This window comes from Xenopus laevis, chromosome 4S, assembly GCF_017654675.1.
Source record: "Xenopus laevis strain J_2021 chromosome 4S, Xenopus_laevis_v10.1, whole genome shotgun sequence".
Lineage (NCBI taxonomy): Eukaryota > Metazoa > Chordata > Amphibia > Anura > Pipidae > Xenopus > Xenopus laevis.
Genome location: NC_054378.1, coordinates 105,961,780 through 105,982,223, shown reverse-complemented (window position 1 = coordinate 105,982,223; position 20,444 = coordinate 105,961,780). Strand labels below are relative to the sequence as shown.

The 20,444-nt window shown below is 41.4% G+C and overlaps 1 protein-coding gene across 1 annotated transcript; it reads right to left on the bottom strand.

Moving 5' to 3' along the window:
• Positions 1–701: 701 nt before the first annotated feature.
• Positions 702–20,442, bottom strand: ifrd2.S (interferon-related developmental regulator 2 S homeolog). Its single transcript, XM_018261309.2, has 12 exons — positions 20,271–20,442; positions 13,930–14,046; positions 13,509–13,590; positions 12,753–12,877; positions 9,036–9,193; positions 6,797–6,847; positions 6,529–6,695; positions 5,750–5,855; positions 5,356–5,493; positions 4,932–5,060; positions 4,226–4,321; positions 702–2,651 (listed from the first exon to the last, which is right to left on the bottom strand). The coding sequence occupies exons 1-12, from the start codon at positions 20,326–20,328 to the stop codon at positions 2,571–2,573; spliced, it is 1,308 nt and encodes a 435-aa protein (XP_018116798.1). The 5' UTR covers positions 20,329–20,442; the 3' UTR covers positions 702–2,570.
• Between the last annotated feature and the right edge of the window lie 2 nt (positions 20,443–20,444).

Below are 20,444 nucleotides of genomic sequence, written 5' to 3'. Positions count from 1 at the left end.
AGAAGCCAAGGTGAGTGCTGGGAAAAGTGTCAGACTAATAAGCAGCCTAGAGCTTCCAATTACAGCAATGGCACCCAATAACCACCTTAGTTTGTTCTTTATTGTTTTTTTTATAGTTGAATAATTTGCTTCTCCTCTGGGGCACTTTTCTAGCATTCATTCATTAGCATTCAGTTATAGCATTCAAATGGGCAAACAGTCAAACGTATATTGACCTGTAAAGCTACAATAATATTGTCACTGTCACTTATTTTTATATTCAGTCCTCTCCTAGTTACCACTGACTGGTTGCCAGGCAGGTCTGGACTGGGAGTCAAAATAGGCCCTGGCCTTACAAGTAAAGAGAGGCCCAATCAGATCCACACCAGCCCACTAAATAGTGACTTTTTTGGCATCTTATGGTAGCCCCTCAGGCATCTGCCAGAACCCACAGATTGCCAGTCCGGGCCTGTTGCCAGGATAAATTGGGCCTTAATGACCAAAAATTCCAAACTGGAGAGCTGCTGAATAAAAAGCCAAATAATAAAAAAAAAAATAAAAAAAACCCAAAACCAATTGCAAATAGTCAAAGAATATCACTGTCTATGTCATACATTTAGCTGGATGAATATGTTTGAATCAGTAAATGTATTTTTCTGCATGAACAATAGATCTGTATGTTTAAAGCCAGATACACAAAGTACAACATCTGCAGGGAGGTCTTCATGGGAATATTTAATACAAAATAGCATCTCATCATCTCTATCACACAAAAAAAGTAATCTTTAAAATTTTTATTATCAAAGTTTTGGCTTTTCCCTAAAAAAATAATTAGCAGAATTCACTGTATAAAATCCAGAGATAAATAGATGTTCTGATAATTTAGTTGCATCTGTGATATAAATAATGATGTGGGGCGGTATCTTACCTGCCCCAGGCACTGCAGTGAAAAGGGGGTGGTGGTAGGGTTAGGTGCTGTATTGTAGATTAAGGATATTATTTTGATGGTATAGAGTAGACCATACAACCAGAGTTGTTGAAGTGATACACCCAGGGGCCCATTTACTTAGTTCGAGTGAAGGAATAGAGGAAATTTCGAATGGTCAAATATGGCTACTTCAACCATCGAATGGGCTACTTCGACCTTCGACTACGACCTTCGAATCGAACAAAAAATCGTTCGACTATTCGATAGTCGAAGTACTGTCTCTTTAAAAAATTCTTCGACCCCCTAGTTCGCCACCTAAAACCTACCGAGGCCAATGTTAGCCTACGGGGAAGGTCCCCATGGGCTTCCTAACAATTTTCTGATCGAAGGAATATCCTTCGATCGATGGATTAAAATCCTTCGAATCGTTCTATCTGAAGGATTTAATCGTTGAATCGAACGATTATTCCTTTGATCGTAGGAATAGCGCAAAATCCTTCAACTTTCGAAGGATTTTACTTCGACGGTCGAATATCGAGGGTTAATTAACCCTAGATATTAGACCCTCGGTAAATGTGCCCCATAGTGTCCATTTGCAGCCATAGGTTGTTCAACATCAAGTAGGATACTGCCCATACTATGTAAGTTAATAGGCGCACGGATTTGTTTTTGCATTTCATATGGAGGTCAGGAACAACTGGCTTTGTTTCTGCATTCATGGTGCAAATATGCAACATTAAAAAAACCAAAGTTAAAAAATATCAATATGAAATAACGTTCATTTAAGCACCTCAAATACGACCAAGAGAAGCATCCACAGTCCTTTGCGATTGGTCAACATCAATGCTCCTCATAACCAGAGATTACTGTGGTCTCAGAAGAACTGAAGGGGACATGATTACAGTGGTCATGTACCAAATATTATGTGATCCCTCGGCTAGTGGTGTACTTGGTAACATTATCATGCCATGTGAGATATTGAAAGGCTCATTCTGAGAAAGAAATGCCAATCCAATCTGGGTGAAAGATCAGCAGATAGAGTGCAAAGTTACCCAGTTTTTGGTCATATGTGCTCCACCAACCCCCTGACTCTGGTAGAAGGAATTCATGTAGACAGTGGTCAAGTAATAATGCTAAGAAGCAGCAGCAGCAGAAGCAGCATCCTTCACACACATAATAGTTCCTAAAATCATGTCTCTGTTATTTTATGAGTTCAAATGGAGATATCTCTGTATATGTTGGGAAACCAGCTAAGAGGACCCGGTAGAATTTCCCTGCTTGAGTGTTGTGTCCTTGAGGAACATAGAACATTCAATGGACACTGTATTAAAGTTCCCAGACTGATCGTCCAGAATAACATCACCCAAAAATCCAGCATCCTTCCATAGTGTCCTCTGGGGACATATCGCTGCCAACAACCAAAAACAGGATTTTCATTTTGGTTAAAAATGCCTAAATAAAAGCGTCAAATGCCAATATAGCATCAGTCATAGTCACCGGCCATGTACCAATAAAGGGAGAGCCATGTTGCTCAGCAGATTGGCGGATGAGCCGGCAGCAAAAGGGATTTTATTTGGTTAAGAAGAGTCCATTTCTGTAAAAGTGATCCCCCAGATGAGTGAGGTCAGTCACAGTGGTTGGTGTGGGAATGAGCAGGTTCAGGTTACAGGACATCAGCGCGCTTATCCCGGACCCTGTTCCGAGCTTTCGTTCTTGCTTTGAAGGCAGCTGAATTAAACATGTGCTAAAAGAATAAATGAAGAAAGCAATAAGAACAGATCCCATAGTCAGACCATGGGGCACAGCGAGAAACTCGTTAAACCCAGCACAAACACTGTAAAGTGAAAGATGATCTACAATTTGCTGTTTTACCATCTCACAACTCAGACTGTAAGCTCTTCATACAACGCTTTTCCCTCTCATGTGGCCCTTAGCTTTGCCCAGTGTGTTTTATTAACATACACAAAACAATTCAGGAGTTGACCATCTGTTACAAACAATATACAGCTCTTATCTGCACACAAACAATGGTTGCAAGAGCACAGGTTCAGGAAATGTATTTTTATTATTAAATGTCATTTATATAAATGTTTTTTTTTTAAAAAAATGATTTTGCAAATATACAAGTTATATGGCCAGTCAAACCCCTCAGTGTACCTGGGACCTACATGGCCTCTTGTTCACTAAATCTACTGGTGCATTTAAAATGAAAAAAAGGATTAAAATGAAAATTATAAACTGCAGTATTGTGAGACAATTTTTTCATTTTTTAAGGCTTATGAAAAATGATTTTTGTTTTGCTCTGAAACTCTCAGGCTTGGAAGTTTAGCTGCTATCTGGATCCCCCAAAAATAGTATGTACTCGTGAACGGAAGAGTAAATTCAAATTCACTTATCCTTTTAAAGGAATTGTTCAGTATAAAAATAAAAACTGGGTAAATAGATAGGCTGTGCAAAATAAAACATGTTTTCAATATAGTTAGTAAGCCAAAAATGTATAAAGGCTGGAGTGACCGGATGTCATAATAGCCAGAACACTACTTCCTGCTTTGCAGCTCTCTTGGTTTCCACTGGTTGGTTACCAGGCAGTAACCAATCAGTGACTTGAGGGGGGGCACATGGGTCATAACTGCTGCTTTTGAATCTGAGCTGAATGCTGAGGATCAATTGCAAACTCACTGAACAGAAATGTACCATGTGGCCCCTCCTTCAAGTCACTGACTAACTCAAGAGTTAGAGAGCTGAAAAGCAGTAAGTAGTGTTCTTTTCTGTTATGTTACACATCCAGCCACTCCAAACTTTATACATTACATTTGTGGCTAACTAACTATATTAGAAACATTTGTTATTTTGCACAACCTATCTATTTACCCAGTTTTTATTTTTACACAGAACTTTTACTTTAAATCCCCAGCTAGTTAAGGGTACACCTGTAAAAGGTTTAACTTGTATGCTGGCAATAACTTGTTATTATACTGTATATATTATATCATAATATGTTATGATATGGGCCTTCTACTGCACAGAGATGCACAGCACTGGGTAAATGCTTGGAGTTATAAAAACAGTTCAGAGTTAGGCTGACTTTATGAGAAAACAATTAACATTACCTCTGTACACGCCAGTAAGCCTGGCAAAAGAAATGGGCATTACTGTCTGCAGTTAGTACTTGACAGACACAAGTGAATATTTCTAATGAATTAACACAGCAAACCATAAATATCAGCTGTAAATTACCAGAGCTGTTTGTTTAGAGGCACCCATATGTAATAAAGCAGACACTATGCTGAAGCTGTATTTTTACATGATCGGATTTACCTTCTCAACACGGGAGATTTTACTGGCCTTGATTGTTGCAGCATCCAGTACCAGGGGAGGACCAAGTGAGAAGATTTCACGCAGAACCTCATTATACTAAAATAAGATGGTGAAAAGTAATCAGGGAAATGGCATATGGGGGTGATTTCAAGCACTTGTCCCTCAAACACACCATTAAAGGAGAACTAAACCCTCTTGAAACAATAGCCCCTCTTAGCTGCCTTCCATTGCCCCCCACCTCTCCCTCCCCGCACAGTGTATTCGGCAGAAAGTTGCCCCTATTTAAAAATCTGAGCTGAAAATACTAAGAAGTGCAGCCATCTTCTTCCCATTTGCTTCTGGTCTCGTCAACACTAACTCAGCAGGAGCATGTGCAGTTGGGGGTAGTCAGTAATCGGGGAGGTGACCTTGAGCATTTTTTCCCCCAGGCCCACAAAGCGACAATACAATATGGAGCAGATTTATCAAAATGCGAGTTCAGATTTTAATAAAAGCTTGTCCATATTCTACTCGTTCCTATGGTATTTTTGGAAGTGTATTTATCAAATGGTGAGTTCTAGTTTTCACTTATAGATAAATTTCCTTCTTAAAATCCCATAGGAGTTAATAGAACATGGGTGAGCTTTTATTAAATCTGATTATTATCCTGTGTTCTTTGAAGATAATAACTGGAGAGCCAAGAATCTCTTAGTCTAGAAAATATTACCTGTAAGTGATGTCTTATTCCAGAACCCAAAATTTTCTTAAACGCATTATACGTTCTCCTGCGTGCCCAGCTGTCCACACACATCACCTCCAGGCCAAATTTGATGGTTTCCTCCTGGAACTCACTGTTCTAAAGTAAGGAGAACACAGCAAGCGAGTTAAACAGGAATGACAATATTATATGACTGAGAACGGCATACCCTCTCCTTTATAATTACATATAATTCTTCTTTATATAAATAATAATTAAAAGAATATTTGTAACAGGAAAAAGACAATTATGTTAGAGAATATAGCGTTATTACATAGCGGTAAATAGGACTTGAAAAGCTCATCTATTCATATAGTCGTATCTACGTAATCTTACATGAATCCTAAAACAAGCAGTTTTGCATCTTATCCATACTAGTATCGCTAGCAGTTACCTCAATATAGTGTAATACATCCCTGAAGATAGAGCGCTGCTTACGTCTATCAGTCTTGGCTCTGTACTTGTTGCTGTCTGTGGCTAAAGCTTTCAAACTCACACAAAGACGGTCTGTGTCTTCATAGAAGAATTCATCCTGCAGCAGGAACAAGTTACATGAGGAGACCAGAAACAGAGTGGGTGAGGATGGGTAGAAAAGGCAGGACTGGGACTGGCAAGTGAGAAATTAAAAACAATAGTAGAATAAAACAGCAAGGAGGCATGACAAAAGTAGAGCTTTGAGTACTGACGGAAGGAGTACAAACTGTAATAAAAAGTTAGCGTGATGATGAAAAGAAGAAAACACAAAGGGAGAAGCAGTATGCAAGGTGTTTCATCTTTATGTCTCTTACATCAAGATCATGACCCAATTCATGCAGGAGGGCGAGATTCTCTCCGGAGGCAATCCGAAGGCTCACACTTTCACTGGACAGAATTCCAGGTAATCGAGGTAAGTGACTGCAAAACATTAAGGAGGGACAGATCTGTATTACTACAGAAGTAACAGTACAATTCAGCTCTTCCACAGTGACATATTGGGTCAGACAAAATCTATCTATCTATCTATCTATCTATCTATCTATATATAGATCATAGAGTGTTGTTACAGCTTCTACTTGAAAATGAAGCAGAACCATATTATAATTAGGGATGCACCGAATCCACTATTTTGGATTCGGCCGAACCCCCGAATCATATATGCATATGCAAATTAGAGGGGGTGGGAAGGGAAAAACATTTTTACTTCCTTGTTTTCTGACAAAAAGTCTTCCCTCCCCACCCCTAATTTGCATATGCAAATTAGGATTTGGATTCGGTTCGGCCTGGCAAATTGATTCGGCCGAATCCGAATCCTGCTGAAAAAGGCCGAATCCCGAACTGAATCCTGGATTCGGTGCATCCCTAATTATAATATAAATACTGTATATATAATCACCAATTCAAGAGACATCACAGCTAACATGCTGAGAGGTTGAATTCATTTTCAGAGGATCTAACCACTCTATAATATACCATATTTTGAACTTGTATACAGTGACAAAATTCAATACTATCATTACAAAACAATACTATCATTACAGTGACGTTTGGTTTCACTCTAAAAGATTTATTTCACACGTGTTGTACTCACCTCTCCAGTACTTTCTGCACATGGGTGGCTGGGCAGATGGTAAGCAAGAGCGCCCATGACTGTATGGCACAGCAAAGGAGACCTTGCAGGGCAGGACTGGGTGCACTGCAGTTTGAATAACATGAAGTAAAAATTCCCTCCAGGCAGCAAACAGTAGAAATCAGGTCCTGAGGATAAATAACAAAATAAGTTGCAGTGCAAAGTCTGGTATAATCATCTGTAGGTTGTTTTGCTGCACATAACCATCACATTATAATCAGCTAAATACCTCCACATCCTCAGCAGCGATGTAACAGCACAGTCCCAGGCAGGTGGCACACTGCAAACAGATAATAAGCAAAATGAGATAACATGGAGGTGTCACTAACAAATGAGGGGTGTTACTGATAGTTCAGGCCAATATAAAAGGAAGTGAATATTCAGCAGCTCTGCCATGATAGGAGCAAGCTTAGTGACATACTAGTGGTTGTGCACTTTTTAGAACATGGGTAGTGATTTCTTCTGCTCTATGTCCTGCACAAATAAACCCAACTCTTTACTGGACCCACTGTGCCACATTCGCCAGCGCCGGCTTTGCTCACATCGCAACACTTCGCCAGGCATAGATTCGCCAGGACAACGCTAATTCACTAAGATCCGAAGTTGCGTTCAGGGCGGCGAACTCCGGTGAAGTTGCGCTATCGTTACTGCACCAAGCAAAGCGAAGTTACGCTAGCGTTGGCTAATTTGCATATGGCAGGAAGTTAAAGTTGAATGGACGTATATGTTGCAGCAAATACATTACATTACACAAGGCCAGGGAACCTTAATAAAATAACATTGTTATAATGCCCAACAGATTTGCCCAGTGTATAGTGTATGTGCCATATGTTAGGAAATGTAGGGGGGAGCTGGGTACCCAAAAACTATTTTTTCTAACTAATGCAGCCTATCAACCTGAAAAAGTAAAAGACGCTAGCGTTTTTTGGGACTTTTTCAACTAAATATTGAAGAAGCCCTATACATTCCATTGCACTTCACCTGGTCTGAGCTGGCGAAGGCAAGTCTGGCGGAACAGGTAATGTTGAGTAAAAGGCGCATCTTAGTGAATTTGCGAAGTAACGATCTTGCACCAGAGCGAAACTTCACCTGGCATAAGAGTGCGAAGTAGCGCTAGAGTCTATCTCCTTCGCTAGCGAAGTTACGCCATCGTCCATTAGTAAATCGGCTAAGTCCCGAAATGACGTCATGCTGGCAAATTTTCGCTAATGGTAGTCACTTTGCCCTTTAGTAAATTTTCCCCTCAGGGCACACTAGTGTTGTCTGCTTCTCTCCATCTGAGGAATATTAAAGGGATACTGTCATGGGAAAAAAAATTTTTTCAAAATGAATCAGTTAATAGTGCTGCTCCAGCAGAATTCTGCACTGAAATCCATTTCTCAAAAGAGCAAACAGATTTTTTTATATTCAATTTTGAAATCTGTCATGGGAAATTTTTTTTCCCATGACAGTATCCCTTTAATGAGGCGGAATCAGGGCTGTAGAGTTGATACATACATCCTTTGATTCCGACACCTCAGTTTATGGTATCTCTGACTCAGACATCTATGTTTTTAAAGGAACAGTAACCTCAAAAACTGAAAGAGTATCAAAGTAATTAAAAACATACTGTTGCTCTGCACTGGCAAAACTGGTGTGTTTGCTTCTGAAACTCTACTATAGTTTATATAAACAAGCTGCTGAGTAGCCACGGGGGAAGCCATTCATGGAGGAAAAAAGGCACAAGTTACACACCATTGTATTGAACAGGGCTTAACCGTTATGTGCTGTGTAACCTGTGCATGGTCTCCTTTTTCCCCCAGCTTGAATAGCTGCCCCCGTGTATACCCAGCAGCTTATTTATATAAACTATAATAGTCTTTCTGAAGCAAACACACAGCTTTGACTAGTGCAGACTAACTGTATATTTTATGTTCATTACTTTAAAATAGCTATTAAATACAATCCACAATTGACTACAGTATTAGAAACAGAATTCCTTCTGCCATATCCTCCATCATAGAAGCTCTTAAATCTAATTTGATTATTTTCGTCTCCGACGACTCCAGATAACCAAAATGGCTTCCAACTCCACAGCTCTGGGTGGAAAGAAGCGTATCCACTGAAATCAGCGGCTTCCTTTTTCTGCAATTAAAAATACAGTTACCACCTGTGTGAGGCAACACAGTGACAAGCTTGAAAAACATGAAGCTTTTGGTCACTAGAGGTCTCTATCATGCTTATTCTGTGTGATTCACATTCACTATACTTTCTGTAGCCAATACGTATTTTGGTACTGTTTCTGTTCCATGTAGCTGCACACAGGTAGCAACTTTACTTGTAAGTGCAGAAAGAGGAAGCTGCTGATTTCAGCAGACCCGCTTCTCTGTGCTTCATTTATATTCCTTAGGCAGAGAGAAGTGGTCAGTACGCAAGTTCCCTAGGTTAGTGACCATTTTTGCTCCAGATGGGCATTCAATAGTGCTCACACTTTGACGGGCAGATAATCCAGCGTTGGAGTCGGTTACTATATTTATCAAGACTGGCTTCACACAGCGGAACAGTTCCTCCCCTTCTGCACCACAACCTAGCTGTATTGATAAAAGGGAAAGGACAATGGCTACCAGTGACTGCTCCTCTTCCTTCCCTGCAAAATAACACAAAAGTACATTTTTAAAAACTGTTTGGTAAAGTTAGACTTGGGCTAGTTAGGATTATGAGGTCTATTTTAGATATATTTTTATTGTGTAAATTAGTATTATCCTTCATTTATATAGGCTGATATATTCCACTGCACTTAACAAAAAAAAAAGGATACAGGGAACCCAGTTCCAGATGCCGCCCAGGTGTCAGCTTGTGCTGACAGAATCTTAGGTGAAGTAGATTGTTCAACCTCCGGGGAAGCAGGACACTTGAAAAACTGAAGGGATGAGTACTGTGTGGAGGGGTTAAGCCGGAGTGGCACACCCACTTAATTAATTAATATTAAGTGCTCTGCCTCGTGGAGGGTGAAGCTTAACACCATTCGTTCCCTATGTCCCCCAGAGACTACAGAGAAAATCATAACATGCCTTGCCCCCGCAGTGGAGCTTACAATCTAACATCCCTATAACATTCACATACTAATTAACTAGTGTGTATAAGTGTGGGAGGAACTGGGAGAACCCAGAAGAAACCAACACGCCGCAGTGGGGTTCTAGTAATTCTCCCCATGTCTAAGGAAGCAATGCTAAATAGTGATAAGGATAATGTCACATGACACATTTCCTCTGATGTAGAAAAATGCTACTACTGCTTCATACCACCCATGATTGATGTAAGGGGATAAAATTGTATAACTGGCTTGTCGCTGTGCACGCTGGGTCAATTTTGGCAGCAAAATGCACATATGAGAATTTTATGGCCTAAAATGGTCCTGTGTGTGTAGTGCCAGGCAGAGCAGCAGACAAAGCTTGCTATTCAAAATAAGTACCTTTAGAATGGAAATTTAACCTTAGCAAGGAATGAATCTTAAGCTGGCCATAGATGTACAGATTTTTAAAAGATCCGATCGTCATCGTGAGACCACGATTATCTCGAAACGATCGTACGAATTGTCCATCAACTAAAAAGACAATTTGCCAGGAAAACAAAGGGGAGCTGCCTGCTTGGCCCTGCAAACACAGATAGATTGCACTGGGACCGACAAAGATTTTTTAACCTGGCCGATCAATTTTCGGACAGATGTCGGACGAAAAATCGTAAGATGTACAATAGTTTGAATCCCACAAACCGCACGATAATTTGACAGATTGGTCAGACTTCGCCAAAAATCGGTCGTTTGGCAAGAGAAATCTTTGCGTCTATGGGGAGCTTTAGAGTAGAATAGTATTGCATATACAGTTAGGTTCCTTATGTATTCAGAGCGTTGGTCACAAGAGCACATATGAGAAATATAGGAGGCACAGGTTATTTGTTTTGGGATGATTAGGTTGATGCTGGCATTATCTACACAAAACACATGCAGACACATAAACATAATCAGGAATAAGACAAAAAAACAACCAGTGTTGCTAAACATTTTGTTTTGACACTAAGGGGCAAATTCACTAAGCGGTGAAAATGCGCTAGCGACGCCTTCGCCACAATTCGACAGGCGAAGTTTCGCCAGGGCGCCGCTAATTCACTAAAATCCAAAGTTGCGCTCAAGGAGGTGAAGGTAGCGAAGTTGCGCTACCGTTAATTCATCAAGCAAAGCGAAGTTGCGCTAGTGTTGGCTAATTTGCATACGGCGGGAAGTTAAAGGAGAAGGAAACCCCCTGGGCGCAAAAACCCTCTCCTGTGTTGCTCCCCCTCCCTCCTCCCCCCTGGCCTACCTGTCCCGCTGGGCAAATGCCCCTAACTTGTTACGTACTCCTCTGCGCAGGTCCAGTCCACGGAGTTCACAGACGCCATCTTCTTCCTGCTTTGACCGGTGCATGTGCAGTGACTTTTGGCGCATGCACAGTAGATCCGTACCGGCGAAATGCTCCTACTGCGCATGCGCCAAAAACGCCGGTCAAAGCAGGAAGAAGATTGCATGGAAGAAGATGGCGTCTGTGAACTCCGTGGACTGGACCTGCGCAGAGGGATAAGTAACAAGTTAGGGGCATTTGCCCAGCGGGACAGGTAGGCCAGGGGGGAGGAGGGAGGGGGAGCAACACAGGAGGGGGGGGAGGGTTTTTGCACCCAGGGGGTTTCCTTCTCCTTTAAAGTTGAATAGACTTATGTGTAGCAGCAAATACATTACACTACACAAGCCTGGGAAAGCTTCATAAAATAAAATAGAGTTGTTATTTTGCCCTGTACATGTGGCCACTGTATAGTTTAGGTGCCATATGTAAGGAAATGTAGGGGGGAAGGAGGGTACCCCCAAAACAATGTACGATCATTTTCAGCCTATCACCCTTAAAAAAGTAAAAGACGGCAGCGTTTTTTTTCCAACTTTTTTTGAAGCAAGCCCTATCTACTCTATTGCACTTTGTCTGGTCTGAGTTGGTGAAAGCAAGTCTGGCGCAAGAGGTAACGTTCAGTAAAATCCGCAAGTTAGTGAATTAGCGTAGTTATGTCCCTTCACCAAAGCACAATTTCGCCTGGCGTAAGGGTGCAAAGTACCACTAGAGTAGGTCCACTTCGCTAGCAAATTTACGCCAGCACCCGTTTGTAAATCTGTGAAGTAACGAAATGACGTCACACTGGCAAATTTTCACTAGCGTTAGCCACTTCGCCCTTTAGTAAATTTGCCCCTATGGGTGGTGGCACACGGGAAGATTAGTTGCCAAGTGACAAATATTCTCTTCTGTGGTAGAGACTAATCTCCCCAAATGCCTTCCTGCTGGCAAGAATGTGAATCGCCGGCAGGGTGGCATACGTATCACTACGGTTTTTTGAAGTCACCTCCAAGGAAAGTTCGGAAAAACGAAGCAATACATATGCCACCCCGCTGGCCATTCACATTCTTGCCAGCGGGAAGCCATTTGGGGAGATTAGTTGTCCACAGTAGAGAAGATTTGTCGATTGGCAACTAATCTCCCTGTGTGCCGACACCCTTACGGTGTTCCAGCCAGTAATTGACTGTTCCTACTCCATTAAACTGGGCTTACTCAACACAAAATGAAAACACACAGGCAAAAAACATGTGGGATTGCCCATGCGCCATTAACCCTTAAAGGGATAGTCATGGGAAATTTTTATTTTTTTTAAATGCATAGGTCAATAGTGCTGCTCCAGCAGAATTATGCACTCAAATCGATTTCTCAAAAGAGCAAACAGATTATTTAATATTTAAGTTTGAAATTAAGTTGCCATGGGGCTAGACATACTGTCAGTTTCCCAGCTGCCCCCAGTCATGTGACTTCTGCTCTGATAAACTTTAGTCAATCTTTACTGCTGTACTATAAGTTCATTCAGTTCCATTGAGTAGGAGAAACAACAGCCTGCCAGAAAGCAGTTCCATCGTAAAGTGTTGGCTCTTTCTGAAAGTATATGACCAGGCAAAATGACCTGAGATGGCTGCCTACACACCAAAATTACAACTAAAAAAAAATACACTTGCTGGTTCAGGACATTTTATATTGTATATTTTGTATTGTGAATTATTTGCAGTGTAAACAGTGTAATTTAGAAATAAAAACTACATCATAAAATCATGACAGAATCCCTTTAAAGTAAGATTGTTATGGGTTTACCTTTCTTCAGACAGCGCTCTAGCGCCTCCGTGAGGGTGATTCGTCTCTCTAACAAGAAGTCTTCAAGGACCAGTGAAGACAGAACAAGCCGCAAATTCCCTAGTGCAGTCAATCGTGTTTTCACACTGCAAGGAAGAAAACAGTTGTGAAACCTGGAGTCTGCAGTGCAAATCTGCACGACGTCAGTCAACTACTGCCAAACAAACATTACTGGCATCATTCCTACCAACTGATCAAAGTTTGTGGTTTATTGGCTGTTATGGAATACTGCTTTGGTGCAAATCTGTATGCAGCTAATTTAGCAAGTTTGCACAAGAGCATTTGCAGCTAATGGAAGAGCCTCTGAGCTGCTGCTAAGCTACAAAACACTCTGGAGCCACAAGCAGAGGTTCTCTGTATGACAGAGGAGTAACCAATGTAAAACTATGCAGAACCTCCTTCCTAATCACTGAGGCACTTTGAATTAGGGATGCACTGAAACCAGGATTCGGTTCGGGTTTCGGCCAGGATTCGGCCGAATCCTTCTGCCTGGCCAAACCGGCATAAGCAAATTAGGGATGGGGAGGGAAATGGCGTGACTTTTTGTCACAAAACAAGGAAGTAAAAAATGTTTTCCCCTTCCCACCCCTAATTTGCAGATGCAAATTAGGATTTGGTTCTGTATTCGGCAAAATCTTTTGCGAAGGATTCGGGGGTTTGGCCGAATTTAAAATAATGGATTCGGTGCATCCCTACTTTGAATCACACTGCACTTACCTCTTATCCATTATATTTTCTATATCTTCTTTCAGCTTGTCCAGCCGCTGTTCCTGTTGGGCCTGATAGTCCAGCTCATTGCCTGCAGAAATCCAGAAACACATTCAAAAAAACACATTACAAATATGTAAAAGAGAATACAAAGAATAAAATACCCCAGCTGTAAACAATACGGATACGAAGGAGTTCCATGACCATTTATGCATAGAGAGCTTTTATACAGGGCATGATAGCAGTACTTTTTATCTGCCAGAATCTCTTAACTCAGAGAGCTACAGAACGTACATGCACATATCAACAGGTGTGACATGATACATATAGGGGTAAAATAAGATATTGAGTTATGACTATGCCAAGCCCCATGCATTTATATTACATATTTCTGTAATGTATAATGTACATATATTAATCTGCAATTAACCTGTTCCCTCCTCTGCCACGCTGACAGTTTCACTGCCACTGCTACAGTGACTAAGGACTTCACTCGCTGCCTCATCTTCACTGGCCTCAGAATCTCCACGGGTTCCATTACGAGAGCCTAAAACATAGAACCAGGTTAGGGAATCAAGACAAACGCAGAATCCAGAACAGTTACCAAACCAGACCCCAGTCCAGCCGCTGCGCACTAGATGTTGTTAGTATAAATAGAATATATAATATATATAATATAAATAGAATATGATAGGGTGTAGTAGTAGAAGAATGAGACACAGAATGAGACAGTCGGTGCAAAGACAAATAGCAATTAAAGCATTATTATTCATCCAATAGCAACCTGCCCTGTCCCACAATGAGGAAGTAGTTAAAGGGGTGGTTCACTTTTATTATGTTATAGAACTGCCAATTCTAAGCAACTTTTCAATTGGTTTTCATTATTTATTTAATTTATTTAATTTTATAGTTATTTTTATTTTCTTCTAACTCTTTGCAGCTTTCAAATGGGCGTCGCTGACTCCCTTCTAAAAAACAAATGCTCTGTAAGGCTACAAGTGTATTATTGTTACTTTTTATTACTGATCCTTCTATTCATGCCCTCTCCTATTCATATTCCAGTCTCTTATTCAAATCAATGCATGGTTGCTAGGGTAATTTGGACCATAGTTACCAGATTGCAAATTGAAGAGCTGCTAAATAAAAAGCCAAATAACTCAAAACCCATCAATAATAAAAAAAATGAAAACCAATTGCAAATTGTCTCAGAATATCATTCTCTACATCTTACTAAAAGTTATCTCAAACAACCCCTTTAAGAGTGCACAGCAGAAGGCCGTTAAAGGAGTGGTTCACCTTTAAGTTAACTTTTAGTATGTTATAGAATGGCCAATTCTAAGCAACTTTTCAATTGGCCTTCATTTTTTCTTTTTTGTAGTTTTTTTAATTATTTGCCGCATTCTTCTGACTTTTTCCAGCTTTTAAATGGGGGTCACTGAACCCATCTAAAAAACAAATGCTCTGTAAGGCTACAAATGTATTGTTATTGCGTCTTTTATTCAGGCCTCTCCTATTTAAATTTCAGTCTCTTATTCAAATCAATACATGGTTGATAGGGTAATTTGGACCATAGCAACCAGATTGCTGAAACTGCAAACTGGAGAGCTGTTGAATAAAAAGCTAAATAGCTCCAAAAGCACAAATAATAAAAAATGAAAATCAATTGCAAATTGAATATCACGTTCTACGCCATACTATAAGTTAATTTGAAGGTGAACAACCCCTTTAATCAATGAAAAACATACATTAATAGAAAAGTTTACATATGAAAATACAAATAATGGTGTTCCCCAAAAGCTCAACTACAGGACACACATTTTTCTAATGGGATTTTTAGAACCAATATTTTTGGAATGAACTAGGTTAATGCATAACCCATAGCAACAGATGAGATATTCACTTTTAAACCATTTCTACCTGTTGGATGGTGGCTACAGGTTACTAGACAGGTTGCCAACTTTCTTTTGCTTTTTTTTTTGTTAATTACATTAAATTAGGCAATTAACTAGAATACAATGGGGCGTCTAGACTTAAAGTACCGAGGTTTCTATCTCCATATGTGGCAAAGTATTTCAGTTGTCCTATAACAGTGCAACGTTCCTGCTGTGCCCTGAAATTTTATCCTATAGACTCAATAACCTGCTCTGCCTGTTTTACTACTCGCTGCAGCACTGATCTCTGGTACAGGCACTGCAATCCACCCATAATCCATATTGTGATCCAGGGCTGGAAGTGGCATTCTATAGCTGTAGAATATTCCATTCTAGAAACTAGAATACATTTCATATGTGCCGATTTCATCCACTCTGTGTCTCCTTTGTATTGTCTAGTTTCTGAATATGTATGTGATCCAGTAAATGGATCCATAAATGTAAAAGGAGTTTATTTAACCATTCACCCCATATGATCATCTAACTGCCCCCACCTTCAACCACTGACACCCTTTACTGCAAAGTCTATAAGATGCAGAACACAGCTGCACCTGAAGTTGTGATTCTTTATAAGGTCTAATAGGTCAGTAATATGTACTTTGAATTTAACCTTAGAAAGCTTATCAGCAGACAGATTACAATTAGAAACTATTTAAAGGAGAAATAAACCCTAAAATGAATATGGCTAAAAATGCCATGTTTTATATAATGACCTTATTGCACAAGCCTAAAGTTTCAGCTTGTCAATAACAGCAATGATCCAGGACATCAAACTTGTCACAGGGGGTCACCATCTTGGAAAGTGTCTGTGACACTCACATGCTCAGTGGGCTCTGAGCAGCTGTTGAGAAGCTAAACTTAGGGGTTTTTGCAAATTATCAAGCAGAAAATGAGGTTGGCCTGTAATATAAGCGGATGCTACAAGACTATTATCTTCTGATGCTAATTGTACTGGTTTCTGTGCTGCTGTGTAGTAATTATCTGAATTAATTACTAATCAGCCTTATAGTGTGACATTTCTATTCTATGTGTACTGTATATTGTGAGTGGGTCCCTAAGCTCAGTAAGTGACAGCAGCACAGAGTATGTGCAGTGAATCAGCAGTAAAGAAGATTGGGAGCTACTGGGGCATCTTTAGAGACACAGATCTTTACTGCTAAAGGCCTGTGGTTGCCTTGGGCTGGTACAGAAGCCTAAATCATAATGTGCAACATTTCTAGCCTCCTTCTTTAGTTAGGCTTTAGTTCTCCTTTAAGGGTTAATTGCCTCCCTATCTTATGGAAACACAGACAAATTAAACATTGAAATCGCTAGGTCTTTATTAAGAAATAACTTACCGAAAATGCGCTTGCGATCCTCTTCTTAAAAGGCGATCCGGCGAGCCATCGTGCGACGCTTGATTTCTCCTCCCTGCCTTCCTTATAGCTGATAGCCAGGAAGGAGAAATCGAGAGCCGCACGATGGATTGTCGACCTGACGCCTTTTCAGAAGAGGAGCGCAAGCGGAGTTTAGGTAAGTTATTTCTTAATAAAGACTTAGCAATTTCAAAGTTTCATTTGTCTGTGTTTTTTTTTTCCGTTGTATACTAACTGGTCCTTTAACTAAATGTATCCCCCTCCCAGCTGCTTTAGAAGGTGAAAAATGACACTTTACACTTCAATATTAGAAAAACGGTTACACAAAGAAAATAGAAAGTCATTGGAAAAAGTCGTTGTTTCTGAAAACAACTAAATGTTTGAAGGTGAACCACTCCTTTAAGGTCTATGGCCACCTTTAGACTCCACTTTTGATAAATGGGCCCGTTAATGTGTCACCCTGGGGTAATGCAATTCACATTGTGCCAAGAGAAAAAAAAATACATTCTACTGATTTGACATTTTGTCAGATGGAGCAGCCCTTAGTACTGGCACCACTGCAGTGTAAAGCACCAAATGCTGCTCCTCAGTGACTTTACTTAGGTACCAATGTTTTTGTAAAGTATAAGTGCGACAACGCGTCTATCAATGTCGTTTAGCTTGCAGATGAAACCTTAGGTGACAGTTGCATGCAAAGCCAGTGACAAAATGCCAGTGGGTATCGGCAAGCAGGGCTGGACTGAGAGTCAAAACAGGCCCTGGCTTCCCTCCAGGCAGGGTGGGGGGCGCCTTCTCTTGGTGGCAGGACAATGGCCTTTCAGCTCTGCATCAGCTCACCAGAGATCATGTGTTTCTGTCTTGCCAAACACTCCAAGAGAAATTCCATATGCCTATCACTGAATCATTTAGATATGCCCAAATACGCCACTATTTTCTCTCCCTAACGGGGAACATTCTGCGGGACTTGCCTGCACCCACAATGTTTGAACACTTATGCCTGCACTCCATCCCATATAAAGGGGCCATATCTAGAATTTATGATGTCTTAATACACCAGACGCCTGTTAAAGAATTGATTTTTGTTAAGCAGTGGGAGCAAGACCTTCGTCTCTGCTTGGAGGAGGATGCTTGGCTGGACATGTTGCGGGACATGTCTAGGTGTTCCCCTAGTATTTTGGTACAGGAAACTTCTCAAAAGGTGGTCACTAGGTGGTATTTAGTTCCCGAAAAGCTTGCGAAATGGTACCCCACCTCCTCTCCGGTGTGCTTTAGGGGTTGCGGGCAGACTGGTTCCTTTATTCATATTTGGTGGCATTGTCCTAAGGCTGTCCGGTTTTGGACCAGGGTCTATACGATGGTAACTAGCATCACTGGGCTTATACTTAGGAAATCCCCTCTGGAAGCTCTGATACATGGACGAGTGCCAGGTGGGAACAAATGGGTTCGGCAGCTAGTAGGCCGTATATTTACGGTGGCCAAACAGACTATTGCCAAGGCTTGAAAAACCAACTCTTTGAATTTACAGGAGGTGAAACACAGACTAGATAACTATATGTCTATGGAAAGGCTTTCCTCACTAGCCAGGGGTGACTTGCGCTCTTTTCACAAGCTCTGGGGCCCCTGGGTTCAATATAGAGGGCTATCAGCACTAGGTTAGCTATGGGTACGTTAGGTGGCTTGTACCCTAGATTTGCCATTTGCCTTTTTTCCCCAAGACACACCTATATTCTTATGTGATCATATTCTTCACTGAATATGCACCCCCTATGGATACGTTCTTTGGTTTCTGTTTTACCACTTCTGTCTATTCTTTCCTGTCTAACTAAGGTTGGTGTCCTATTTTCCTCATTGTTGACTGCAATAATTGTAATCTGTATCTTTGCATTATAGAAGCTGTTTTTTACATGCAATGCATTACTTTCTGTAAGACTTTTCATGGAAAATAGGTGTAATGGCTGTAATTTGATTTTCTTCTGTTTCTTTTTCTTTGTAAAACAAAATAAAAATATTGAGAAAAAAAAAAAAAAACAGGCCCTGGCATTTCAGGTACACAGAGGCCCAATCAGCCCACACAGAGGCTCAAACAGACCCCACCAGCCCACTAAATACTGATTTTCTATGGGACCTTATAGCAGCCCCTCTGGCATTTGCCAGAACCTACAGATTGCCAGTCCGGGCCTGTCGGCAAGGACAAGACTGCAGCAAAGCCATCACTTCCTCAGAATGTGCCCAATTTATTGCCAACAAAAAAACCTTACTGGGCAAACGGAGCACAAGGAATGGAAAGGAAGCAAGTTTAAGTGCAATGCTAATGAGAGAAGCCAAGATGACAGGGTGGAACACAGGACTAATGGAAGTGGAGACGTGCTATGAGGGTGGCACAATTTATACCTTTCAGCTGGTTCAACCTGTCCGAAAGCTTCAGTTGCAGCAGTTCCTGCCTCAGGGAGCCTGCGGGGCAGTAACAGAGCAATGGGGGAAGGTGTATAGCAGGAGAGGGGGATAAATATAGGATTTCACAATACTAAAGGTAAGGGCACCCTGGCGACTCTTCTTTGAGGCGACTAATCTCCACGAATGGCTTCCCCCGGCCATAATGAAAAATAGCCTGCGTCATGGCACACGCGACGCTTTGTATTCCGAAGTCGCCCGAAGTTTCCTCGTGAGGCAACTTTGGAAAACAAAACGGCGCGTGTGCCATGCCGCAGGTGAATTTTTCATTATAGCCAGTGGAAGCCGTTCGGGGAGATTAGTTGCCCCCAAAGAAGAAGCGATTCGTCGCCAGGCAACTAATGCTCCCCAAATCGCCAGATGTGCCCTTACCCTATAGGCTGGGGGTGTGGAAGAAGAGGGACCGACCATAACAAAAGGAATGTATGCAGCATGGGCGAGGGGGCCACGTCACACTGGCAACTTTGCTGAATTCGCACATTGTATTATGCGGAGTTGGCGGCTACACAGAGACTATTCTGGCCTCTTCCATTCTGCCTGCCACTCTCACGCGAGTCCAATGGATCCAGCCAAGATCACATGACCCAGAGATGAGAACGAGGTGTAAACATTTGTGTGGGAAAAGTTGCAGCTACAGTCGTCCGTGTGAACTCACAAAAGACATACACAGGATGATTATGTGTGTATTTAAATTTAAACATCTGGAACAGAGAAACAAGCAGGACAGAATAGCAAACACAGGCTTCTGGCGCACTTAGTTCATGATGATCACAAGCAGGTGCTTCACCAAAACTGAACTACAAATCCCAGCATCCTGCAGCAGTTATGTTGAGTATTGAGTGACTTTCCTATCCATGATCACAGTCTGTAGCCCCACACACACCCAAAGCCTGGTGCTCTACACGTTCCCCAGCACTAGTCCCCCTGTCTCCCAAGTTTCCCCTCCCTCCATATTGTATTGTAGTACACACTAATAGTCTATTAATAAATCCACACAGAGCCGTATTCACATGACCTCCCCTTATCACTCCTACCGCGACTCCCGCTGCCTTTCTTGGCACTTTGGTTCCCTCTCCTCCGGTCCCTAGGCATGTTTGTGACTGAGCTCCTGTCAGCGTGTATCTGAGAGGTCAGGGGAATCCTGGGACATGAAGTCTCTGGGACTCACGCGCCGGCTGGTTTCCAACACGTCCTAAACTACAAGTTCC

What these genes read in the sequence shown, in the direction of transcription:
- ifrd2.S (XM_018261309.2), bottom strand. Translation starts at nt 20,328, where the DNA reads ATGCCTAGGGACCGGAGGAGAGGGAACCAAAGTGCCAAGAAAGGCAGC. An exon ending in GATTATCTGCCCGTCAAAGT is followed by an intron (nt 6,848 to 9,035) that starts GTGAGCACTATT and finishes ATCTGTTTGCAG; the next exon opens with TGTGCCACCTGCCTGGGACT. An exon ending in AAATCTCCCGTGTTGAGAAG is followed by an intron (nt 2,652 to 4,225) that starts GTAAATCCGATC and finishes TTATTCTTTTAG; the next exon opens with CACATGTTTAATTCAGCTGC.